The sequence below is a fragment of the Mobula hypostoma genome, chromosome 9 (assembly GCF_963921235.1).
Source record: "Mobula hypostoma chromosome 9, sMobHyp1.1, whole genome shotgun sequence".
NCBI lineage: Eukaryota > Metazoa > Chordata > Chondrichthyes > Myliobatiformes > Myliobatidae > Mobula > Mobula hypostoma.
In genome coordinates this window covers 110,990,692-111,017,870 of record NC_086105.1, presented here as the reverse complement: position 1 = coordinate 111,017,870, position 27,179 = coordinate 110,990,692, and the positions used below count along the sequence as shown (strand labels likewise).

The following is a 27,179-nucleotide window of genomic DNA, read 5'->3' as shown; positions in this document are numbered from 1 at the left end:
CAGTCTTCAACATCAACCTCCCAGCAGCCATCCGAGAGAGAGGACAGCTGGGTTTAGATGGCTTTAAACCATCTTAGAACTTAAATGGGGGAAAAAAACTGGAAGTGAAATTATAGTAACAATATTTCAATTGTTTGGACTTCAGAATTATTTATGCTACAGCTCTCATACTTAAGGAAGAAAATGCTTCTGTGCTTTCCTGTTAGACATTCTCTTAGTCTGGTTGATTTCTCTCGTTGTGCCCTTGTTTGTCTCGTCTCATTATGAATCTAGAATTTAACCACAAAAGCCAAATTTTCCAGGTTTCGCGTGAACTGTAATGACTACACCAACCTTGCGGAGAGGTGTGCTGGTGCTGTTTGACAGAGTTGATCAACTAACCTGACAGGAGAATGAGGCACAAAATAACAGATGGTAAGGAACTGCCAAATATGAAGAACAATAAGTGCAGCCCACAAAGCCTGAAAACATTTACATTTGTTTATGAGGCTATGAATGCATGTATTGTTGCTGTGGAGATGCATTCAGTTTAATTTATTGATGAGAACTCTATTACTCGGCAATCCACCACATTGGTCCCGTTGTCCTCAAAGACTGACGAGACCATTGTCCAATCAATGCTTGGATTCTGAGACAGACGCCCGGCTATGAGAACGGTGACCAATCGCAGTCCTTGTAGGCGGGATCTACATAAACCGGAAGCACATGGGGAGAAGGTAAGTTGTAAGGAGAATTTTAAATCTATAGAGATCTCCTAGAATCTTCTATGTCCTGTGTATTCTCTTATCGAGATTGCAGTTGGTGCCATGTTGACCTTCAATGTTGCATGTAGGTGCAGATCACGTCCTTCTCTGCAGACGTTCCTGGCGTTGGAACTGTACATAGCAAATGTTCAGTGAGGACTGTGATACCAACAGAGGGCCAGAACTGAATTGAATACCTTAGCTGTAAATTTATGAAAATTATACTCTTTGAGAGTGCAAAACATTTCATAATGTCAAGTAAGTTACACTGCAGATTCTGAAATCTGAAGCAGAAACTACAAACGTTTGTAGAAACGCTAAAGTACTCAGCCCATCAAACAGCATCTGTGGAAAGAGAAAACAGTTGACATTCTTCAGGACTGAGGAAAACCCACGTCTCTTTCCACGCATGTTGTTGACTTGATGAATTGTTTCTGTGTATAATTGCAATGTTATTTGCATCTTCAGTTTGCAGTCTAAACAATTGAACGTTTTAAAACTGAGGCCGAACCAGAATCAGGTTTATTATTGCTGACAATGTCATGCATTTTGTTGTTTTTTGTGGCAGCAGTACAGTGCAAGATATGAAAAACTACTACGTTACAATTTTTTTAAAGTGCAAAGAGGAATAATGAGGTAGCCTTCATGGACTATTCAGAAATCCCATAGCGGAGGGGAAAAAGCTGGTTCTAAAATGTTGAGTGTGCACCCTCAGGCTCCCATTCCTCATCTCTGATGGTAGTAATCAGAAGTCGGCATGTCCTGGATGGTGGAGCCAGTGCCCAAGATGCAGCTGCCTGAGTCGACAGCCCATGGCAGCCTCTTCCAATCCAGGGCATTGGAGCCTCCATACCAGGGGTGATGCTCTCCAGGGCACCCTATAGAAATTTGCTGTTTGGTGACATACCAAATCTCCTCAAACTCCTAATGAAGTTTAATTATTGTGTATGCTTCAGATTATTGTTTAATAAGGGAAATAGGGACACAACAGGTAATTAATTAGTTTACCTTTGATTGTAGGCAAATTATTGGAATCTATTGAATAAACATTTTATAAAAGTGGACCTTAATTGGACAAGTCAGAATGGATTTGTTAAGGGAAGGATTTCCTAAATTTAATTCTCAGAGGTAACAAGGAAGATTGATGAGGGCAGTGTATTTTATGTAATCTACCACAAATTTAGCAATACTCTTGATAAAATCCACACGGTAGGCTGATAAATCTTTTTTTTAGAAAGCCCAAGAGATCTGTGGGTCCATCCAAACGAGGAACGAATTGGATAAAAACTGGCTGACTTGCAGGAAGCAGAGAGTAATGGTTCTTTCTTGTTGTTACCCATGAAATTCACAGATCTTCAGATCAATTTGTTACCTTTTGTAAAATAGATTAATGATTTCATTCTAAGTTTAGAAGACTTAAGAAAGAAGTTTGTGGTGCTTACAAAAATAGACTATGCGATTGACAGAGAGAAGGGAAATTAGACTTCACGATAATATAAATGGTGTGGTTAGTTGGCAGGAAAATATAGCAAATGGAATTTGCTGGAGACCTGAAGTGATAACATAAAATGGTGGAAACCATTATGCTGTTTCTATGAAACTTCAAAATATGCCATTTGCTTCAACTGTCACCTCCAGCAAATCTCATTATATATTTTTTCTTTTGTTGTATTATTTTTATTTCTGTACTGATTTTATTCTCCCTTGAAGCTTAACAGAGATTTCCCTTCTGGAGAATCCAGACTGAATCAGAAGGAATTTGCGAAACATGATTTGGCCTAAATTTTTGCACCTTCGGTACATTCCCTTGCATTGCCATTCTTTTCTGCATTCAGCAAGTCATTTTCAGTTGAAACTCTTCAATATTCTTGTGAGGATCAGTCCTATGAGAATCTCGCCCCATGGAAGGAACCTGCTGTCTCCACCCTGCAGATCCATCACAGTTAACAACTCTGAGAATGGCATGCAGGACCATGCCGCGCCCAGGCAGAAAGTGGTGCTTGCCTCTGCAGAGGATAAAGATGACTTGGAAGGCTTTGGAGCACAAGGAAAGTTCTATTCTGCCAGGAGAATTTTCCGTAAAACCTCTTCACAGATGCAGGATTCCAAATACAATGATACCGAGGATCAGGATGAGGAAGTTGAAACTCCTAAAGTGAGGCGGAAGCTGGGTCGAAGGAATACTACCTACTGGTACTTCCTACAATGTAAAAAACTCATCAAGGAAGATAAGGTTTGAAATGTTATTATATGTTTTTACTGGTTTTACTAATTTGTTACAAAAGAACAGAGTCAACAGATTATAACAATCAAACTCCAGGCATTTAGACACACAGAACAACATTCACTTAATAATGCATGGGACAGACCCTGCAGCACACGATTTTTCAGCTTTCTTTTCTCCCCATAGAATTGCCTACAAATGTGTCATATTAAATTCAGCCTCTCCATTCCTCCCACATAAGGAACCCCGACACCTTCTGCTCAGCCGCCTGAGATTGTTGCAGTAGGGCAGGCCAAGATCATTTTAGAAAATAGGCAGAAAAGAAGATCCGTGTAAAGGGAACACTTCATCATAAAGGAGCCAGTTTCCCTTTGAAAGACTCTAGGACTGTCTTGAATGCTTGTGTATTTGAGGTGTTGCTGTAGGATACGATGCTATTATTCCAATACCAAGTACAAAGAAGCATCAAACGACTGTTCAAGGGATGGTAGAAGAACGATGAGAGCATTTGTTACATTTTTAATCCCAATGGAATGCATGCCAAAAATGGTGTTAATGTTTGTGAATTCAGGAGTCACAGAATAGTTGGGCTGTGGGTAGGGAGCAATTGGTCCAGAGCCTTCAAGCAAGCCATTTAAAGTCCTGAATTCCCCAAATGACTTGCAACTGGCTTGTGTCTGGACAGGTGACTTGGCTTACCTAGAGTAGAAGTTGTGTTTTTACAGAATCAGATCTGTAAGACTTTTCACTGATCTGGATGGAACCTCTATTACAGAAATACCTTGATGAATGTGAGACCCAATTAAAACTGAAAATGCTGGAAACACTCATCAGGAAACGCATGTCTTCTCTAGAAAGATAAGCAGAATGAATCTCGCACCAATTTCTGTCAAAGGCTCTTGAACTTGAAACATTAACCGTTTCCCTTCCACAGAAGCTGCCTGACCTGCTGAGTATTTTGAACAGTTTCTGTTTTGTGTCAGGTTTCTAGCATCCGCAGATATTTTAATTTTCCTCAACCCTAGTTATATATACTTTACTCTTTTTACAAAGGCATCTAAGCAAATACTGCAGGGGAATTACTCTCATTGTACTAACTGAGCAAATTATCATTCAATAAACATTAGTACAAAAGAATCTGTTGATTGCTACATTGGTGTTTGTAGGGTTTTGTTGGGTGCAACTGTCCACTGCATTTCATACATTGCAGCAGTTGCTTTGCTTCTGAAATATTTCAGTGGATGTCTGATGCTTTGGAGTGTCGGAGGGGGATTGAAAGTCACTAGCTCCACAAGTCTGTCATTAATTTGAAATGCATCCAGTTATATTTTTGTCTTGCTGGATTCCTGAACAACATTTCTGAAGGATTATAATCCTGAGTGGGAAATAATGGTTGTCCAGACTTCCTTTATACTTTATTATTTGGTGGCAGTTAATCTAGATTAAATCTCAAGTCTCAATGTAATGGGAAAAAATTGCTTGATCAAGACAGGGTACTTTTCCAACAAGAGGAGGTATGGCTTGTGAGATATTTCTTCACAACTAGGACTCCTAATGGTCTTTACAGATAGGATACCACACCCTTTCATGCACACAGGTTTGGCTGCACGAACTGAACACTGGTCTAGAGGCTAATCTCGTACTTCACCCAATGACAGTATCTCCTGTTTTGAATGCCAATGTCTGCAGTCAACATACTTTAAACTTGCATTGATATCGTGTGTGTGCCTGTCAGGTTGTTTGCTTACAACCTTTTCTTGGTTAGTACATTGTTTGTCTGTTCCAGCACTTAATGAGAATCCTCACAATGATATTTTTCCCTGCATTCTAGTTAGCCGAGGCCCTGGACCTGTTTGAGACTCAGATGATGAAGGAAGAGCAGCTCTTTCCAGAAGAATACAATTACAGCGTGCTGATAGGGGGATGTGGAAGAGCAGGGTACTTGAAGAAAGCCTTTAAGCTCTATAACGACGTGAGTAGCAGAGAATGAACAAATATGCTAGTGAACTTTATACTAACCATTTCTTTGTACGAAGGAAGAGATTTAAGAAGAACTACCCTTAACACTGTTGCTTCATTGGTGAATAATTCTTACAAAATTGAAATGCATCAACACATATTTCTGCTTTATGGGTCTGAGGTTTCATGCTGCCCACCTTTGCCCCTCATGAAATTGAAGATCAAATCGGTAGTATTCAATGTAGAACAGCCTGACTTTTGAACTTGCAGGTTCCAGCTGTGTGTCTGAGGACTTAACCAATTTAAGTCAAGTTGAGTTCTTGTATATTTACAAGGAATTGTTTGCACAGATGCAATGAAAAACTTACTTATAGTAGTGCTGCAGGAACATAGTGTTAGAGACACAGCATTTACATGAAGAACATAAATTAAATATAAATTATTCAAGAAAGAACACAATTAGAATTCTTAAAAAAAGCAATGTCTCTTGTGCAAAGTGGTCATAGTGTAGTGATACTGAAGTGATGATTGTATTTGCGTAGCTCAGAGGAAGAACCAAGTGGTTGAAGGAAAGTAGCTGTCCTTGAATCTGGTGGTTTGGGGCCTCAGGCTTCTGTCCCACCTGTCTAATGGTGACTGTGAGGAAGAAGGCATGGCCTAGATGATGGTGACTTTTAATGCTGAGGCAATGTCTCATGTAGGTACATTTTAACAGTGGAGAGGGATGTGCTTGTGATGTGTTCGGCTGTGTCTATCATTCTTTGCTGTATTAATAGACGTTATCAGAGCACAACGCAACCAGTCAGGCAGGATATTTTCAACAGTCCATCTGTTAACAGAAGCACATCAAATGAAGCTTGTCAAGAGCAAATGGCCGTCACTTTTGGAACTTTATCTTAGTCATTCATTCAAGCCCGAAACTCTGCGTTTTTCTTGGAATTTCTCCTCCTTTTGAAAAAATGTTATTTAATTATTTTCCTTGAAGGATTTTGATCCAGCCAGTCAATGCATGTTCCTTTGTTGGCTCCATGTCTGCTTTAAGCAGATTACCAACATTTTATCATGACGAGGATTTCTTAAAATTTGAAATATGATCAACACTTTTCTCTGCAGATGAAGAAGAGAGAACTGACTCCCTCTGTCGCAACCTACACTGCTCTATTCAATGCTTGTGCAGAATCCCCATGGAAAGATACGGGTCTTCAGTTTGCCACGAAGCTTCGAGAAGAATTAAGGAGCAAGAATATCCGCATGAATCTTATCGGATACCACGCCATGCTGAAGGCATATGCTATTTGCTCCGATATGAGGACTTGTTTTAATGTGGTCAGGGTAAGCACTTGCACAAGATGCTGACACATAGAAATTGTACTGTCATGATTACCAATTAAAATGTTCTAGACCACTCCACACTGTGTGCCAGCACCTGGTCGGGATACATAAGAACATTAGAAATAGGAGCAGGAGTAGGCCATCCGGCCCATCGAGCCTACCCTGCCATTCAATAAGATCATGGCTGATCTGTCCGTAAGCTCAGCTCCATCTACCTTCCTTTTCCCCATAACCTTTAATTCCCCTACTATGTAAAAATCTATCTAACTGTATCTTAAATATATTTAGTGAAGAAGCCTCAACTGCTTCCCTGGGCAAAGAATTCCACAGATTCACCACTCCCCGGGGGAAAAAACAGTTTCTCCACATCTCCGTCCTAAATCTTCTCCCCTGAATCTGGAGGCAATGCCCCCTAGTTCTAGTCTCACCGGCCAATTGAAACAACTTTCCTGCTTCTATCTTATATATCCCTTTCAAAATTTTGTATGTTTCTATAAGATCCCTTCTCATTCTTCTGAATTCCAGAAAGTATAGTCCCAGGCGAATCAATCTCTCCTCATAGGTTAACCTCTTCATCTCAGGAATTAACCTGGTGAACTTCCTCTGTACTGTCTCCAAAGCCAGTATATCCTTCCTCAAGTACGGAGACCAGAAATGCACACAGTACTCCAGGTGCGGCCTCACCAGTACCCTGTATAGTTGCAGCATGACCTCCTTGCTCTTGAATTCAATCCCTCTAGCAATGAAGGCCAACATTCTGTTTGCCTTCTTAATAACCTGTTGCACCTGCAAGCTAACTTTTTGTGATTCATGCACAAGCACTCCCACGTCCCTCTGTACAACAGCATGCTGCAATCTTTCACCATTTAAATAATAATCTGCTCTTCTATTATTCCTTCCAAAATGGATGATCTCGCATTTATCAACGTTGTATTCCATCTGCCAGACCTTGAGCCACTCACTTAACCTATCTATATCCCCCTGCAGACTCTCCACATCCTCTGTACAATTTGCTTTTCCACCCAGTTTAGTGTCATCAGCAAAGTTTGCTACACTACACTCAGTCCCCTCTTCCAAATCATCAATGTAAATGGTAAACAGCTGCGGGCCCAGCACCGACCCCTGCGGCACCCCACTCACCACTGGCTGCCATCTGGAGAAATGCCCATTTATACCAACTCTCTGCCTTCTATTGGTTAACCAATCCACTATCCATGCCAATACTCTTCCTCCGACTCCATGCATCCGTACCTTATTTATAAGTCTCTTGTGCGGCACCTTATCGAATGCCTTCTGGAAATCCAAGTATACGACATCCACTTGTTCCCCTCTTTCCACTGCACTCATTATGTTCTCAAAGAACTCCAGTATGTTTGTCAAACAGGACCTGCCCTTTCTGAACCCATGCTGCGTCTGTCTAATGGAACCACTCCTTTCTAAATGTTTTGCTATTTCTTCCTTAATGACAGCTTCAAGCATTTTCCCGACTGCTGATGTTAAGCTAACTGGCCTATAGTTGCCTGTCTTTTGCCTACATCCTTTTTTAAAAAGTGGCGTGACATTTGCTGTCTTCCAGTCTGCCAGGACCTGCCCAGAGTCTAGAGAATTTTGGTAAATGATTACCAACGTGTCCACTATAACCTCCACCAATTCCTTCAGCACCCTGGGATGCATCCCATCAGGACCAGGGGACTTATCTACCTCTAGGCCCTCTAGTTTGCTCATCACTATCTCTTTAGTAACAGGGATTTTATCGAGGTCCTCACCTCCCATTTTGTCCATAACATCATTCTTTGGCATATTAGACGTGTCCTCCGCCATGAAGACCGAGACAAAATAGTCGTTCAATGCCTCGGCCTTTCCTTATCACCCAATTATCAATTTCCCCTTCTCATCTTCCAAGGGACCTACGTTGACTTTAGCCACCCTCTTCTGCTTTATATATTTATAAAAACTTTTGCTATCTGTTTTTATATTTTGTGCTAATTTACTTTCATACTCTATCTTCCTTTTCCTTATTTCTTGTTTAGTTGCTCTTTGTTGCTTTTTAAAGTTTTCCCAATCCTCCAGTCTCCCACTGCTCTTTACGACTTTGGACACATGAGCTTTTAATTTGATACTATATTTTATTTCCTTAGTTATCCAAGGCTGGCTCTCTCCACACTTACTGTCCTTACTTTTGACTAGAATATACTTTTGTTGAACACTGTGAAAAATCTCTTTGAAAGTATTCCACTGTTCCTCAACTGTCCTACCAAATAGCCTGTGCTCCCAATCCACATTAGCCAACTCCTCCCTCATCCTGTTGTAGTCTCCCTTTTTCAAGCATAATACACTCGTCTTATTTCATCCTCCATCTGTATGCAGAATTCAATCATAACTACGATCACTCTTTCCAAGAGGATCCCTGACTACAAGATCATTAATCTTACCTGTCTCATTGTACAGGACTAGATCTAAGATAGCATTTTCCCTTGTAGGTTCACTAACATGCTGATCAAAAAAGCCATCACGGATGCATTCCATGAAGTCCTCCTCAAGACTTCCTTGACCAACCTGAATTACCCAATCTATGTGCAAGTTAAAATTCCCCAAGACAACTGCCGTTCTGGAGAGGTTAGTTATCATCAGCTTCCTTGAAGCCTTTTAATGACAGATCTCATGGCTGTTTCTGAACTGAATTAAGAGATGGTGATCATGGTTAAAATATCTAATTCTCCAGTGTAATAGTTAGAAAATACATATACTGACATCTTTGCAGCTCTTAACACGATCTTAAAACATGTCAGCTAACAAGAAAATTACAGATGTGATAAACTCCTGAAAAAGATGCAAACCCTAGCCTATTATTAGGACTGAGTAACATTTCTCACACTTAACAATTCTTTAATAGCACTCTGAAATTTAACCCTCACTCCTCTGGCTTTCCACCTCCCTGCATTTCCTTGAGACCCTCTTTAAAGTACATTTCCTTGACCATGTTTTTAAAGAGCCTTCCCAATATCCTTCTGCTCATTTTGTTTTCCCTATATCTTTGGGATGTTTATCTTTGTATTATGTTAGTGAAAGTTTTGTTTACTTTAGTACAAAGGCAATGATAATGAATTTATGCTGAACATTAGTCACTTCTACTTTCTACCCTAGTAGATCTTCACCACATTGGAAGATTGTGGTGAACGTAGACTAAGGTGCATCAGGGCTAAGAAGATAAAATAATGAAGAGGGACTTGTAAAACAGACATTTCTGTCTAGAATGGCAAAGTTTAAGAGGTTTTGTGGGGTGGCAGGGTGGAGCTATGTCTCTACCAAAGGAGGTGCAAGGTGCTCCTTCCCTCCGCTAGCCTGCAGGTCACCCTTGGGCAAGGTGTAGCACCTGCTTAGCCCCCCTATCAGGGTTATATGAAGCCATGGGAGTAGGTGGTGGATGGTCATATGAGCAGTTGGTGCACGTCACAAATCCTGGTTATGCGACCACTGATGCTGGGCAGACAATCTGAAGAGTATTGATATTGGCCTGGGCCACCTGTCTTGTAAAGACACTGCCCAGAAAATAGCAATGGTAAACCACTTCTGTAGAAAAATGTGCCAAGTACAATCATGGTCATAGAAAGACCATAGTGGCCTATGTCATACGACACAGCACATAACGGATGAAGAGGTTTTTAAAAATATACATGGGGCAGCTGAGACTTTGAATCGATTAAGCTATATTGCTGCCTTTCTTATGAGAGATGCCTTGTGTGTTTATTTTTCAGGAAATAGTTCACAATGGTCTTGAGCTTAATGTAGAGACATTCAGCACTTTAATGATGGGCAGCATTATGGACACTGACAATGGCTTTAGATATTCATTACAGGTAAATTGAGCATGATTTTCTTCTCTTTTCCTGCCTTTCAATTTTCAGGATCAAAGTGGAGCAAGAAGAAGCAGCTCTTGCCACTCCTCAGTGATTACCTGCTGGAAGTGACAGCAGGGGAATCCTAAACTCGGTGACAAAGCCAGCCACTTGGTGTCCCACCACCGTCCTGCTAAGTAGGGGTGTTGAATGCATTGATTTTCCCTCTTTTGTCCGAAATGACAGCTAACATATTGATGGCCCTTCTTCCTGTTCAGTAGTGTGGTGTGCTGGTGAGTCACCATATACCAGAGGGCTATCTTAGTCAATCTGTCTCTTCTGACGTTTTTGTAAAGGTCAATTCCCTTTTCTCCCAATAGTTTTCAGAAAATGCAATAAACTAAGAACAGTGATTATACTAAATGTCACAGCTCCAGCTGAAGCAGAGCTTCGAGTGGCCGTCGGTGGATATTGTAAGATATTGCTCGTTCATTGTTTCTGTTTTTCCAATTCAAGGACATCAGTATAAAAACCAACAACAGTAAGTAATTCTTAAAAAAGAATCATGCAGCAGACATAACCCAGCGGTGAACTGGGCATAACTGAGATGCCAGAGTGGGAACCAGGTAGTGGGCAAGCCCAATGCAGCTCAGTCTATTAAAGAAAGGAATGAGTGGAGCAAAGCGTTAGGATAGTTATTCATTAAAAAAGACCAATTTTTTTGAAGCCGGAGATGTTTGCCCAGCCCGATAAAACTCTGCTGGAAGAATGAATAAAGAGCAAGAAGTTGCTTCTGTAAAGCACTTACCACATCTTTTGGATTCACAAAAAGCTTTAAAATCCATGAAATAGTTTTCAAGCAGGTATCATGAGATGCAGCAGGCAATTTTTACCTACCACAGGGTCAATTAATTCTACTTTGGTGGAATTACTTGAGGGTGTTCTAGATCCTATCTTTCTTCAAATTGTGTAAGTGAATTGCCGAAGTCCACTAGTGAAAGAGAAGGAATCTTCATTTAATGTATTATCTGGTAAGAGTCATTTGCTCTTGCAGTACTGTAGTGAATTGATCATCTAAAACACACAAATTCTTGCAGGACTTGAATCACAGTCTGTCAACTCTTAAGAAGATTGTACTGACACTGAGCCAGAGATAAAAACCAGGTCTTGTAGCTTTCTTTTAAATTTGAGAGGATGAAACTTAGTTCAATAAATCTATGATGGATTTGGGCAAACAGGTTTTATTGCAACTTTCTCTTTCAAGTATGATCAACGATACCACATTAGATCTCACAGGCTGTTTGTGAAAGATGCACCTTAGTCTTGCCTTTGTCTCTTTTGCAGATTTGGCGGGAGATGTTAAAACTGGGCATTCAGCCTGATGCCAAGAGCTACAACCTGCTGCTGCGGGCGGCCAGGGACTGTGGTATCGGGAACCCCACAGTGGCGTCTCGCGCACTGTTGAGTGACGAGAATGTGAGGAGGCAACTAAAGCAACTCAGAAGAGTTCAGAAGCTCCGAGGTCAGAAAGTGGCAAGAACCAGTAAACATGCAACCACTTTGTCTGTTGATACATTGGAAGAGCAGTTGTTTGGCCTGTCCGCTGATGAGCATCAGGGGAGTTCGTTAACTACCTGCAGAGCCTCTGAACCCGAGGATAAGGACAGCAATGTAACTTTATCAGGACTGATTGAAGCACCAAACCTGCCATCCAAAAGTAGCCAAGGAAAAGAACCATCTTTGGAACTTGTTCCCAGGAATGAAAGTCATATAGTTGACTCAGACTCCAAAGGACTTCCTCAAGATAATCTTCTACCTAATCTGCTCTACATCCAGGTTAACAAGAAGAACATAATTTCTCTGGGAAGTGCAACCGCACCACACGACAGACTAGCACTGATCGGATATCTGGATGGCTTTCTAAGTAAAATGAGAGAAGATAATGTGCTTCCAGATATTAAGACATTCACACTCTTGGCTGACATAGTGGAACCAAACAGCCAGTCCGAGTCATCCTTGCTGTCCCTCATGGATGAGCATGGTGTGAAGCCAGACATTTCATTCTTTAATACCCTCATTAGGAAAAAGAGCAGGCTGGGTGATCTAGAAGGTGCAAAGGTAAGTGATTTTAGCAGCGTCAGGCTAACACCAGAGGGGCTTAGTGATCAGAAAATGTCTCTCATAATCTCTACATCAAAAAAAGTCAAACAAATTTGTCAAAGTTATGACAACTATAATTAATGTAGAGTAAATGACTCCTGTTCTTCTAAATGAACGTATTGCATGAACTATCACTTATTCCCTTTCTGGTGTCGGCACTGATCTATAATAAGCTGGATTAGCCCTGACAATGCAAAGATCTCAGTAAGATTGACACATTCTTTCAAAGATATATCTCAAAATCTCAGTGACATCCTTACTGAGACCTTAGCTATCAAAAACCATACCAAATAAACCTGCCAACAAGATTAAATTCCCAATCTGTATGAAGGTTTGATTTGCTGCTCACAATTATTGCAGTGCCTTTCTCACACAGCTGCATTATTTCATGGTTTACATGATTCTTATGATTAGCTACAATTGGGAGGCCCTTTAAACTACTCCGACCAGTTCCCCCCTCCCCAACTTCTTATCAGTACCCCAACTGATTCTAGTTGTCATCATCCAAGCCAAATTCCTGTTGTTATTCTGATTTCATCCTTTGTTGACAGAGCTATTTCAGCTCCATTTCCTTTCTGCCATCAAGTAACGTGGAATATTCAATTCCTAGTTTTATCATTACTCAGATTTCTACCTTGTCCTTCCTCTATTTCCCCTCACCCAATTCTTCCTACCATTAATTTGTTTAAAGCTGTCTTCGATTTGCCAAGATACTGCTCCTGGTCTGTTTCAAGTGAAGCCCTTCCCAATGGAACAGCAGACGCTTTCCTCAGTAACTGTCAATGCTCCGTTCATTTCTCCCATACCAATCCTTGAGGTATGCATTTAATTCCCTGGGTTTATTTACTCCATGTCAGTTTGCCTAATGTCCAGGTAACAACCTAGGGTTACTCAGTTGAGATTCTACTTTCTAATTTGGGGCCTAATTGGAATAATTTATCTCTAAGCCTACCTATTTTGATGGTACCTTTGTTGACCTTGACAATTTATTCCTACCTTTCCGTCCCTAGATTCTCTCCATCTCCATGGTGATGTCTTTACTCCTGGAACAGAGAGGCAGTGTAGCCTTTGAGACTTGTGCTCCAAGCCAGGGCCTATCAGTCCTACGTTCCTTTTCACTCCCCCAATTTAAATGGGTGTATTGGGATAATGTCCTTTGTATTGTTGCTCAGTGAACTATTTATATTCAGCTGGTTTGAAATTGGGTAATTTTCTGATTTTGTTGACTCTAAAATGAAAATACATCAGGGAGCTAGAGATTGTAGAAACACTGTTGAGATTCACAGGATATTTGAGACATTTGCCACCTTCAGTGATGTGCTGTGCTGATCCATCAGAATCTTGACTAACCTTTAAATGATACCACACTGGGATCCTCTTGTTTGTATTCTCTGTAAAATTGTATTTTGTTCATATTCAGAATCTATGTCACTGTTTCACTTCAATAATATACAAATCTGTATAAAGCGCACATTTGTATCCAGATGGATTTTGTGTACTGAGGCCAGAAAACTGAATACTTGCAGTTCAGCCATAAAGTACCCCAGGCTGAATCACCTCTTGGCTATGTCCATCCTGTCCAATCTACGTGTGTCTACCCAGTCTCCAAAGAACTTTCACCTTCAATATTAGACCGTGCTTCATTATTACCCATCGTTGTCCTGGATCTGAATTTAAATTGCCACTTTGTGGTGTTGGTTCTCACCTGCCAGAAATTAGACTGAAGCTGTTCAGGGCATCTTCACTGAAAATTGTTACAGGAAGCAAACATGCCATCAGGCAGGGTTGGATTGGAATCCAGTTTACCAAGCACAGCTTTATTTCACCTGGTTACATACACTACCGAAGACCATTGCTCAGTTTGCCTTCAGGATGTAGCACAGCAGTAACACATTGTCTTTTTAAACCCTGTGATAATATGTATTAATTCCCTTTAGGCTTTACTGTCTGTTGTGGTTGAGCGAGGCCTCTCACCAACCATGCATACTTTCTGCAACCTGGCGATAGCCTGCAGGAAAAGCCGTGATGGACTGAAACTCCTCCAGGACATGAAGGTAACCCTAATGATCCATTCCTCAAGAGAATAAATGACAATAAGCTTGAACTTAACTGTACATTTATATAGGTGGACACAACATTGTAACTATATCTGGAGCATTTTTTTATGAAATGAATGAAGAAGGCGCTTCTAGTAAATAGAAAAATTCTTTTGTTTTCTGTGTGTCCTGCAATGTGAGTTGCAGAAAATCCTCATCCCAGAATACAACGAAAATCGGAGGCTATTTCTTACTATCTGTTCGGCTTCAGAACAATACTATAGTTGTTGCATTCATGGGTTTTGGGCACTGATGGTCAGACCTGTTCTTTCGTTATGTGCTGTGTCGTATGACGTGGGCGATCATGGGCGACCATGGTTGTTCTTGGCAGATTTTTCTACAGAAGTGGTTTGCCATTGTCATCTTCTGGGCAGTGTCTTTACAGTGACAGGTGACCACAGCCATTATCAATACTCTTCAGGGATTGTCTGCCTGGTGTCAGTGGTCCCATAACCAGGACTTGTGATATGCACCAGCTGCTCATAAGACCATCCACCACCTGCTCCCTGATCGGGGGACTAAGCAGGTGCTACACTTCACCCATGGGTGACCTGCAGGCTAACAGAGGGAAGAAGTGCCTTACACCTCCTTTGGTAGAGACATCTCCACCCTGCCACCCGAGTCAGACTGGTATTAATTAATAATTGAACTAAATGACTTCATAAGCCATTTTCACGAGAAGCTTAAAGTCAACTGTTGAGAGTCAAAAATAGGAGGCACAGGTTAGGATGACAGCTTTCCTCCTTTCAAAGAACATTTTAGTCAACCAGGTGGGCATTTACAGTAAGTAATCTGTTAGTTTCACAATTACCAGCACAGGTATTAACATAGCTTATCTTGATGCTTTTCAAATCATTGCTGGGGACTTCAGTCAGGCTTGCTTGAAGAAATCTCTGTCAGATTATCAACAACATACAACCTGCAGCGCCAGGGGTCCCAATACACTCAATCACTGTTACAGTTAGGAATGTCTTCCAGTCCATCCCTAAACTACATTTTGGGAAATCTGATCATCTGTCTGTCTTTGTTCTACCTGCATACAGGCAGAGGCTAAGGAGCAAGTCACCAGGGGTATCGATAACAATGGGGTGCAGACAGGGTTGCTTAGAGTTAGTGGACTGGGCCATGTTCAAAGACTCGTCAGAGGATCTGAATGAATATGTCACGGTTGTCACTGACTTAGACACTCGTGGACGAGTGTGTCCCCACAAAATCATTAAGAAAGTTCTCCAACCAGAAGCCCTGGATGAACCAAGAGATCCGCTGTCGACTGAGGGTTAGATCGATGGTGTTCAGGTCTGGTGACTAAGTAGAATACAAGAAGTCCAGGTATGATCTTCTGAAAGCCAGCTCATGTGGCAATTCCAGATCAAACCTGAATCACAGGATGCTCGACAACTGTGGCAGAGTTAGAATGCTATCACCTGCACAAAGTAAAACCAAGTGACGTAGGTGACAACGGGGTTTTGCTCCCAGATTAGCTCAATGCTCGCTTTGGCCGACATAACATGGAGGCATCTTCACAAACAATCACAGCCCCCAGCGACCGTGATTTCAGTCTCTGAGGGCGACATGAAAGCATCCTTCAGGAGGGTGAACCCATAGAAAACATCTGGCCCAGGCTGTACCTAGCTGAGTACAGAACACCTGTACTAAACAGCTGGCTGGAGTGTTTACTGATGCCTCTAACCTGTCACTTCAGCATTCTGGGGTATCCACTTGCTTCAAGCAGTCTTCAATTTTACCGGTGTCCAAAAAGAACATGGTAACCTGTCTCAATGACTATTGTCAGGCAGCATCTACATGCACTTTCATTGGCTCTTAACTCAACCCTTGAACATCTGGACAGTAAAGATGCATACATCAGGATGCTTCTCATTGCCTACAGCTCTGAATTTAACACCATCATCCCCTCAAAACTCCTCAAGACCTGATCCCCCATTTCCTTACTTGCAGACCCCAGTCAGTTTGGATTGGCAACAACATCTCCTCCACGTTTACCATCGAACAGGTGCAACACAAGGCTGTGTGCTTAGCCCTCTGCTCTGCTCACTTTGTACTTGAGGCTAAGTACAGCTCCACTGCCATATTTAAATGTGCTGATGACACCATGTTGTTGGCTGGATCAAATGTGATGATGAATCAGAATATAGGAGGTAGATTACAAATCTGGCTAAATGGTGCCACAACGACCACTTCTCACTCAATGTAACCAAAAACAAAAAGCTGATTATTGACTACATGAGCCACGGGGTGCACAGATTTCTTTCTTGAAAATGAATAAGATCAGTGCAATTAAACAAGCTGGTTATCCAGCTCACACAGATAGAAATACAATTTTAAAAAAACCAAATAGAAAGAAGCAAACATGAACAATTTTTATTAACTCATCAAATATTTTGAACCAGTTTCAAAGTTCAAAGTAAGTTTATTATTTTGGTATGTATATGTTACCATTTATTACTTTGACATTCATTTTCTTACAGGCATTTATAGGAAAATATACAATAAAATTTTGTGAAAACTATACATGGCTGACAAACAATCAATGTGCGAAAGAAGATGAGCTGTGCCAATATAAATAATACTAGGAACGTGAGTTATCAAGAATCCTTGAGTGAGTGTGAAAGTCACAGAATCAGTTTAGAGTAGCATTGAATGAAGTTATCCACACCGGTTCAGGAGCCTAACTGTTTCTGACCTGGTAGTGTGGGACTCAAGGCTTGCGTTCCTCCTCCCCGGTGGTAGTAGTGAGAAGAGGGCATGGCCTGGCTGCTGGGGATCTGCAGTGATGGATGCTGCTTTCTTGTGGCAGTGCTCCATATAAGGTTACTCGTTGGTGGGGAGTGATGGACTGGGCTGGGATGGAAAACTTGGGTATGTAAAGGGCAACTAAAAAAGCCATAAGAAGGGAAAAGATAAAATATGAGGGCAAACTAGCCAATAATACAGCAGGGTACTAAAAGTCTTTTCAGTTATATAAAGAGGAAAAAGGAGGTGAGAATTGATATTGGACCACTGGAAAATGATGCTGGTGAGGTAGTAATGGGGGACAAAGAACTGGCAGATGAACTTAATGGATACTTTGCATCTGTCTTCACTGTGGAAGACACTAGCAGTGTTCAGGAGGTCTGTGAGTGTCAGGGAGCAGGAGTACGTCCCATTGCTATTACAAAGGAAAAAGTGCTTGATCGTGGCATGGTCCCGGAGGACTGGAAAATTGCAAATGTCGCTCCACTCTTTAAGAAGGGAGGAAGGCAAAGGAAAGGAAATTGTAGGTCAGTTAGCCTTACCTCAGTGGTTGGGAAAGTGTTGAAGACTGTTAGTAAGGATGGAATTTCAGGGTACTTGGAGACTAATGATAAAATAAGTCAAAGTCAGCATGGTTTCTGTGAAGGGAAATCTTGCCTGACAAATCTGTTGGAGTTCTTTGAGGAAGTAACAAACAGGGTGGACAAAGGAGAGGCAGTGGATGTCATTACTTGGATTTTCAGAAGGCACTTGATAAAGTGCTCCACATGAGGCTGCTTAACAAGATAAAATCCTATGGCGTTACAGGAAAGATACTGGCATGAATAGAGGAATGGCTGACAGGCAGGAGGCAGTGAGTGGGAATAAAAGGGGCCTTTTCTGGTTGGCTGCCAGTGACTAGTGGTGTTCCTCAGGGATCAGTATTGTGACCACTACTTTTCACATTGTTTGTCAATGATTTGGATAATGGAATTGATGATTTTGTGGCAAAGTTTGTGGATGATACGAAGATAGTTGGAGGGGTAGGTAGTGCTGAGGAAGCAATGCGATTGCACCAGACTTAAGACAATTTGGAAGAATGGACAAAAAAGTGGCAGTTGGAATAGTGTTGGGAAATGTATAATAATGTATTTTGGTAAAAGGAACAATAGTGCAGACTAATATTTAAAAGGGGAGAAGTTTCAAACATCAGAGGTGCAGAGGGACTTGAGAATCCTTGTGCAAGACTCCCAGAAAGTTAATTTACACATTGAGCAAATGCAATGTTGACATTTATTTCGAGGGGAATAGAATAACTAAACAAGGAGATAATTCTGATGCTTTATAAGACACTAGTCAGGCCGCACTTGGAGTATTGTCAACTGTTTTGGGCCCCATATCTCCAAAAGGATGTGTTGTCATTGGAGAGAGTCCAGAAGAGGTTCACGGGGATGATTCCAGGAATGAACTGATTAACAAATGAAGAGCGTTTGGCAGCTTTGGGCCTGTACTCACTGAAATTTAGAAGAATGTGTGGGGAACTCATTGAAACCTACTGAATGTTGAAAGAACTAGATAGGATAGATGTGGAGAGGATGTTTCCTCTGGTGGGAGTATCCAGAACTAGAGGGCACAGCCTCAAAATTGAGGGGTGACCTTTTTGAACAGAGGTAAGGAGGAATTCTTTTAGCCAGAGAGTAGTGAATCTGTGGCATGCTCTGCCACAGACTGTAGTAGTGGCCAAGTCCATGGGTATATTTAAGGCGGAAGTTGATCATTTCCTGATCAGTCAGGGAAAGGATATGGCGAGAAGGCAGGTGTATGGGGTTGAGCGGGATCTGGGATCAGCCATGATGGAATGGCGGAGCAGACTCGATGGGCTGAATGGCCTAATTCTGCTCCTATGTCTTGTGGACATACGAGGCCATGATGCAACCAGTTAGGGTACTTTCCACTGTGCATGTGTAGATGTTTGTCACAGGTTTAGGTGACATGCCGAATCTACAGAAACTTACAAGGAAGTAGCAGCATTATCATGCCTTCTTTATAATAGCATTTATGTGCTGGTCCAGGGACGGATGCTTTAATATGTTAACAAGAAATTTAAAGCTACTGACTCTTCACCTCTGATCCCCTAAGGAGGACTATCTCATGGACCTCTGGCTGCATCTTCCTGTGGTCAATAATCAGCTCTTTGGCTTTTCTGACATAGAGTGAGAGGATGTTGTTGGGGCACCACTCAACCAGATTTTCAGCCTCCCTCCTATTTGCTGATTTGTCACCACCTTTGATTCAGCCAACAACAGTGGGACCATCAGCGAACTTAATATGGCATTGGAGCTGTACTTAGCCACACAATAAGTATGAAGTGAGTAGAACAGGGGGCTAAGCACACAGCCTTGTGGTGATGGTGGATGTGGGTGGGATGTTGTTTCCAAACCATACCAGCTGGGCTCAGCCAGTGAGGAAACCCAGGATCAAGTTGCACGGGGAGGTTCAGAGGCCCTGGTCTTGGAGCTTAGTAATGAGTTTAGAGGGGATGGAAGTGTCGAATGCTAAGCTGTAGTCAATGAAGAGCATCCTGACATGTGCATCTTCATTATCCAGATGTTCCAGAGCTGAGAGAAGAGCCAATGAAATAGCATTTATTGTTGATCTATTGTGAGGGCACACATTGGAGTGAATCCAAGTCACTCCTCAGGCAGGGCATATGCTTCATGACCAGTGTCTCAAAGCACTTCATCACAGTGGTTATAAGTGCTACTGGATGGTAGTCACTGGGCAAGTGACCACATTCTTCTTGAAGCAGGTGGTACTCCAGATTGCCGAAGCAAGAGGTTGGTGTCCATAAATACATCAGCCAGTTGATTAGTACAGATCTTCAGTGGCCTTTTGAATCATATCCTTCATAACTTATTAGATGATATGTTTATTGATGTTTATTTCATTCATATTTAGCTATAATTAGAAATAATTTTGGCAGGTCCATGACCTTGTTTTGAAAACAGAAAAATATACCGTAATTATGATGAAAATTGTGCGTCCATTGTCCTTGAAAATCAGATGCAAAGTCAACAGTGATGCTTAAATGGTAAGATTCAGATATTTATGTTGGCAGTAGGAGGGGGAATGAAGAAGCAGGTTTTAGGAGCTGAATGAACTGATCAGAAGGCTAAGGTATTTAGATATGGCAAATAAACAGACACAGCTTGGTCAGGGGACACACACTGTGTCAGATATAGCTATTATAATAGAATGTATCAGAGGCAGTTTTACTAAGTGGCAGTGAGAAGCCACTTTCCATGTTGTCTTCTCCCAACTATGCACCCATTTAATCTGCAAACTGTCACCATATTTTAGTGTCAATGAACTCAATTTTGTTCCTGTCAATCCACTCTTCACTTCAGTCTAGCAGAGAGGGTGTCTGGATTATAATGTATTTCTGCTTGGTATCAGTCAAAGAATGGAACACATTTGTCTTGCACTGCCAAGCAGCTAAATTAATTGCAGGGGTGACACCAGGCTACAAGAGTTTGTGGCTATTACTGCAACCCTGCCTGAATGGAAGGACACAAGGAGGCAAACTTTCGTGCTTGCTGTTATTGCATCACTACTACATAACAAACTGTACTTTTCTTTTCCCCCTTTTGTAGTTCATCTAGGTATTCCAAAAGCACTGTATTCATTGAAACCTGCTTTATTTCAGCTCTCTGGAATAATCCCCAATGTCAATGTCTACAGCACCCTGATCAACAATGCAGCAAAGCAGTTAGATTATGTGTTTCTCACCAAGATCCTGCAAGACATGGCAAGAAATCAAGTACCACCCAATGAGGTTGTCCTTAAGCAGTTGGAATTTGCTGTCAAGTACCCTCCAAACTTTGACAAGGTCTGTGATGAACATTAATATTTTTTTAGTTTCTTTTAAATACATGCTATTCACTAAACCAAGAGAAACAGGAGGCAAACATCTATGTATTTTGTAGCCAGTGACTGTGGTTGGGAGCCTGGACTGATTGCATGGTCATTTATTCATAGTTCCAAGCAATGTGGCTGCCTTCAGAAATACACAATATGTGCAACTGGGTGCTCTTTCCAGCGCATTGCTCTTGTATATCAAAAAGGGACAGATGAGTTCATGTGCATTTGCTGAAATGCGCTTTCAGTAGCTTTTGCTGCCTTCAACAGCACTCATTTTTGCAGTGTTTCTGATAGCAAGTGTAATTGAGTCAGAAAGAAATGGTAGCAGACTGGTATCTCAGAAGTTCACATATAATAAAGATACTTTATTAGGCAATACTGGACTAAAGGAAAACACAAGGAAGAGCCTGCAAAGAACCATAAGAAAAAAAATGTAAGTTTGGAGCTTCATCATACAGATGCAGCTGTTAGCCAGAACACAAATGTGTGACTTATTATAGCAGTTATTTAATGTCTCTGCACCTAGTAGATAGGACATTACTTTTCATTTCTTCCAGTCCATATTTTTTTAAAACAGGAAAAAACCATCATACGTTAGAAAATGCAGCAGTTACATAAAAAGCAGCATCAGGAGAGAATGTAACTAATCTGTAATTAAGTGGTAACTGCAGAAGCCTCGTTATTTTGCTATGATTCACTTTTACATTTGATCAGTATTTGGCTGATGTATACTGAAATTAGAAGTATCAATGCAGTGGACTCTTAGTACCAAATTAATATGACATCACCATTACTTTTAGCGCTAAATTACTGTTCTAAGCTATAACTAACATTATTGTACCCACTTCTTACAAGAACCTATGGTAGTGATCATATTAAGATAGAATTCACCCTGCAGTTTGAAAGGGAGAAGTGAAATCGGCTGTATTGGCGTTACAGATGAGTAAGGGGCACGAGGAGGAGCTGGCCAAAGTTGATTGGAAGGGGACACTATCAGGGGTGACGGCGGAGTAGCAATAGCAGGAGTGTCTGGGAGAAACACGCAAGAGGCAGGATTGGTTCACCCCAAAGAAGCAGCATTTTAAAAGGGAGGATAAGAGAACTGTGTCTGATAAGAGACATAAAAGCAAAAGAGGGGATACAATGTAGCAAAATTTGTGGGAAGCTAAAGTTGGGAAGCTTTTAAAACTAACAGAAAGCAACTGAAAAACAAGGGAAAAAAATGAAATATGAGCCAATAGGGGATACCAGAAGTTTCTTTTGGTCTATAAATAGTAAAAGAGGGGCAAGAGTGGACATCAGTCCACTGGAAAATGACACTTGTGAGGTAGTAATGGGAGCAAAGAAATGGTAGTTGAACTGAATAAGTTTTTACGTCAGTCTTCACTCTGGAAGACACCAGCAGTGTATCAGAAATTCAAGTGTGTCAGGAGAGTGTAGTCGTTATTACTAAGAAGGTGTTTGGGAAGCTGAAAGGCCTAAAGGTATATGTCACCTGGACCAGACTGAATACACTCCAGGATTCTGAAAGAGTTAGCTTAAGAGATTGTAGAGACATTAGTAGTGATTATTCAAAATTAGTTTTGGGAATCTTTCAAGGACTCTTGAATCACAAATGTCACTCCACACTTTAAGGGAGGATGGCAAAAGACAGAAAATTAGAGACCAGTTAGCCTGACTTCAGTCGTTGGCAAGATATTAGAGTCCACTATTAAGGATGAAGTTTTGGGGTATTTAGAGGCATGTAATAAAACAGACCAAAGTCACCATAGGGGAAATCTGTTCCCTAAAGGTTAACTCTCAGGTTGAGACAGTAGTAAGAAAAGCAAACGCAATGCTAGTCTCCATTTTGAGAGGACTAAAATATAAAAGCAGGGATGTAATGGTGAGGACTTATAAGGCGTTGGTAAGACTGCCTTTGGAATATTGTGAGCGGAGAGTCCACATCTTGGAAAGGATGTTCTGACGTTGGAGGATCCAGAGGTCATTTACGAGAATGATCACAGGAATGAAAAAGTTAATATACGAAGAGTATTGGATGGCTCTGGGCCTGTACTCAGGAGTTTAGAGGAATGAGGAGGGAATCTTATTGGAACTTACCGAATATTGTAAGGCCTGGATAGAGTGAACGTGGAGAGGATGCATCAAATTGTGAGTGTGTTTAGGAGCAGAAGACACAGCCTCGGAATAGGTTATACATTTAGAACACAGGTGAGAAGGAATTTCTTTAGCCAGGTGGTGAATCTGTGGAATCCATTGCCACAGACGGCTGTGGAGGTTAAGTCATTGAGTACATTGAAAGCAGGTTTATAAGTTCTTGGTTAATAAGGGCATCAAAGATTATGGAGAGAAGGCTAGAGAATAGGATTAAGAGGGAAAATATGTTAGCTATGATTGATTGGCAGAGCAGATATGATGGACTGAACAGCCTGATTTCTGCTCCTATGTCTTATAATTAGGACGTCATTGGTATATCTAATACTGGTCAAATTCACAGACTTGGATAAAGGGGCATTGATACACTCAATCTGATTTATCTTTTTTTTAGTACAAGTCAAGGAACATCTATCTGGAAAAAATTGATGGATTTCGAGGGTTTTACTATCGTTGGTTAAACTTTATGCCAGCAGTGGAAACACCACATCCTTGGGAAAAGTACAGAATTAAGAGTGATGTTCCTGGAGAAGAACAACCACACTCATAATCCTTGAAGCTGGAGAACACAACAGGATCAGTTCCAAAATGCAACACTGCGGTGTTAATTTTCAGCCCTTCATCTCCTCAATGTATTCACTTGCTGCTGTTTCTGTCCACACCAATCCTGGACAAAGGAAAGCCAGTGCTGTAAATCTGTCCTAATGAATTAACAATTTATTATGTTTGTATGAGAGAATAAAGACATTTAAGTGCATAAGGGATACAGAGTTTCAAGTCTGTGGCAAAAAAAAATTACCTTTAAACTCTTAGGAATCAGCAGTGAAGACCGTGGCTACTTAACACAAATTATGGAAAGCTTCAAACCTCGAAGAGAATACACACAATTTCAAATATATACATTGTAATAGCATGAAGGAAAACCATTTAGCCTGTCAAATCCAGACCAGTTTTTTGCTGCAATAATCTAAACCCATTTCCCCACCTCCTTCAGCTCCTTTTTAAATGCTACAATGCAATGTACCTCCAGTACTACCTCAGCATTTTCAAATTATTGCTACCAGATGACAATCTCTCTTGGCTTCATATGTCAGTAGCTACTTTGTTTTATTTGCTAGGTTCTATGCATTTTCAAATGTTGACCAGTTACTGTGTTACAAAAAACTTACTTTGATTCCTTTGCTAATCCCATTGTTCTAAATTTCTTGGCGCTAATTTAAATTTTCAATGCAACTCTCATCAAATCTTTTAATGCAAAACATACACTATAAATTACCTCTGGAAATGGCCACCTGCTGTTTTCTCATATACCATGGAGACTCTACTTATGAAACTTAAAACCCATTCCAGCCCATCCAGATTTATTCTGGATAAAGCAGTAAGAAACCAAGGGATACGCACAACTAAATTTCTGAAGCAGAATCTTCTCAGCTCCATGCACAAATGGGTGTCAGGGCAGTAAAATATGTCCAATATGAAAATGCTTGATGAAATAATGTAAAACATTTGAGTTTCCAGGGGCATTAAGACCATTTCTGGACGAGACCGCTACATGATGGTTCGGACCAGAGCGTTTGCAGGTGGGAGCTACACTGCCATTATGGGTTTGGATACAAGTACACAAATGCAGAGAACATGGTAAATAAAACAGAGTAGCTACAGACACATGAATGAAGCCAAGAGGACTGTCATCTAATAGCAATAATGGAGGCCTTGCTTGAGCAAGAAAGCAGTGTTAAATATAACTGTGTACAATCATAAAGATAAAATAAGAGAAAACTAATAAATACAAAGAAAACTAATGATATAGCTGTGTCCAAAGAGAGAGGTGTGAGAAAATAATCTCATTTGGTGGGGCACAGCAGCAAAGCCAAAGGAAGAGGAGTTACTGTGTTGGCCAGGAATCAGTGTCCGCAACGAGGACTGGAGGCCTGTCTTTGTACAAGTGGGTGGGAGGGAGTGAGGGAGCTTGTTTTGCTGATTGTGCTATTCTGCTGAACACGGCGGGCATGCCATATTTGCAGCAGAACTCCCAGCACATCCTTTGATTGTTAACACAAATGATACATTTCACTGTATGTCTTGATGTACATGATAAATAAATGTGAAAAAGAAATTGAATAATTTAGATTATAAGCAGGGCTTTACATTAAATAGTGAAGGGGAAAATGACTTGGGGGAGGTGGAATGTTAAAGTGACCAGATGAGGAAATACTGATTATTAATTATGTGATGTGTCTAAAGGGGCACTTGGATAAAAATAAGAAAAAGGCAAAATTAAAATCTAAACAAAGAAAGCTATTGGCCTATCCTAACAAAGAAGCCTCTTCAAAAACCAAATATGTGCCAGTTCCCAGTAGAACAATCCTGTCGTCACACTCCCCCTCCTTATTTCCCAATAGCCCCACAAATAATTCCCTTACACACTCATCATTACCTTTTCCCCCCATAAACCTAAATAAAATAGCTACCTAATCAACAAGCGCACGTTTTGGATGTGAGTGGAGAGGAGAGCCGCTTGGTTGAGGGAGAATGCACAAAAACCACACAGAGAGCAAGACTGGGCTGTGAAACAGCAGGGCCAACTGCAAAATGAACAATAATTAATAACTCACGTAAAGGTAAACCGGTTGCCAAGAAGGCCCACCAGTGCCTTTACTTCCTGAGAAAACTAAAGAAATTTGGCCCGTCCCCTAAAACCCTCACTAATTTTTATAGATGCACCGTAGAAAGCATTCTTCTAGAGTGCATCACAACCTGGTATGGAAGTTGTCCTGTCCAAGACCGGAAGAAGCTGCAGAAGATTGTGAACACGGCGCAGCACATCACACAAGCCAATCTTCCGTCCTTGGACTCACTTTACACCGCACACTGTCGGAGCAGTGCTGCCAGGATAATCAAGGACACGACCCACCCAGCCAACACACTTTTCGTCCCTCTTCCCTCCGGGAGAAGGCTCAGGAGCTTGAAGACTCATACGGCCAGATTTGGGAACAGCTTCTTTCCAACTGTGATAAGATTGCTGAACAGATCCTGACCCGGATCTGGGCCGTACCCTCCAAATATCTGGACCTGCATCTCGGTTTTTTGCACTACCTTACTTTCCATTTTTCTATTTTCTACTTATGATTTATAATTTAAATTTTTAATATTTACCATCGATTTGTAATCCAGGGAGCAGGAAGCGCAGAATCAGATATCGCTATGATGATTGTACGTTCTAGTATCAATTGTTTGGCGACTATAAAGTATAATTTGAGAAATCAAAACAATGCAAAATTTATGTACAAGTAAGTGGACAGAAGCCTGACATATGGAATATAATGGGAAATATAACATTTTCTACTTTGGTGGGAAAAATAAAAATGGTCATTTAAATAGCAGAGATGATTATTTGCTGGCACTCCTGGTACATGAAAAATAATGGTAGCATACAGATGCAGCACGTAATTAGTAAAGAAATAGATGTTAATCTTTATTGCAAGCTAAGTGGAATACACAGGTAGGAAAATCTTGCTGCAGTTGTCTATGGTTCTGGTAAGACCACACCTAAATGTTATGATCTCATTTAAGGAAGAATGTACTTTCCTTGGAAGCTGCACACTGAAGGTCCAACTGTTTAATTCATGGGTTGAGGGGATTTTCTTAAGAGGAGAAAAGGAAAGATTGGTTTATACTTTCTGCAGTTTAGAAATGAGATAATCAGATTGCAAGACACAGGGTCCCAAGTGGCTTAGTAGTGTAAATATATTAAGGTCAGCACAATATCACTGAGCTGAAGGGCTGGTACTGTACTTAACTGTTTTATGTTCTCTCCCTTGTTCAGGGCAATGTAAAATAAGATGGGTAACTCAATACAATAAGTTGATCACTTAATACTGAGAAGAGAAAGAAATCCCACTGCAGATTTTTTTTTTGAACAATGAATTATTCAGTGTGTAGAAGAGGAAAATTGATAAAGGACTGCAAGGAAATTAAGGGTTATGAGCAGCATATTCTAATACTTAAGTACACCAATATTTTC

At 41.0% G+C, this 27,179-nt stretch overlaps 1 protein-coding gene across 3 annotated transcripts; it reads left to right on the top strand.

Annotated features, from left to right (window-relative positions):
- Positions 1-77: 77 nt before the first annotated feature.
- ptcd1 (pentatricopeptide repeat domain 1) lies at positions 78-27,058 on the top strand. Of its 3 annotated transcripts, none has more exons than XM_063058903.1 (9): positions 78-414; positions 2,454-2,976; positions 4,799-4,939; positions 6,040-6,258; positions 10,014-10,115; positions 11,439-12,212; positions 14,192-14,308; positions 20,787-20,969; positions 23,550-27,058. In XM_063058903.1, the coding sequence occupies exons 2-9, from the start codon at positions 2,512-2,514 to the stop codon at positions 23,703-23,705; spliced, it is 2,157 nt and encodes a 718-aa protein (XP_062914973.1). In that variant the 5' UTR covers positions 78-414; positions 2,454-2,511; the 3' UTR covers positions 23,706-27,058. The 3 variants fall into 3 exon arrangements, with proteins under 3 accessions (XP_062914973.1, XP_062914970.1, XP_062914971.1); XM_063058900.1 differs by lacking the exon at positions 78-414 and adding an exon at positions 456-716; XM_063058901.1 differs by lacking the exon at positions 78-414 and adding an exon at positions 871-1,001.
- The last annotated feature ends 121 nt before the right edge of the window (positions 27,059-27,179 follow it).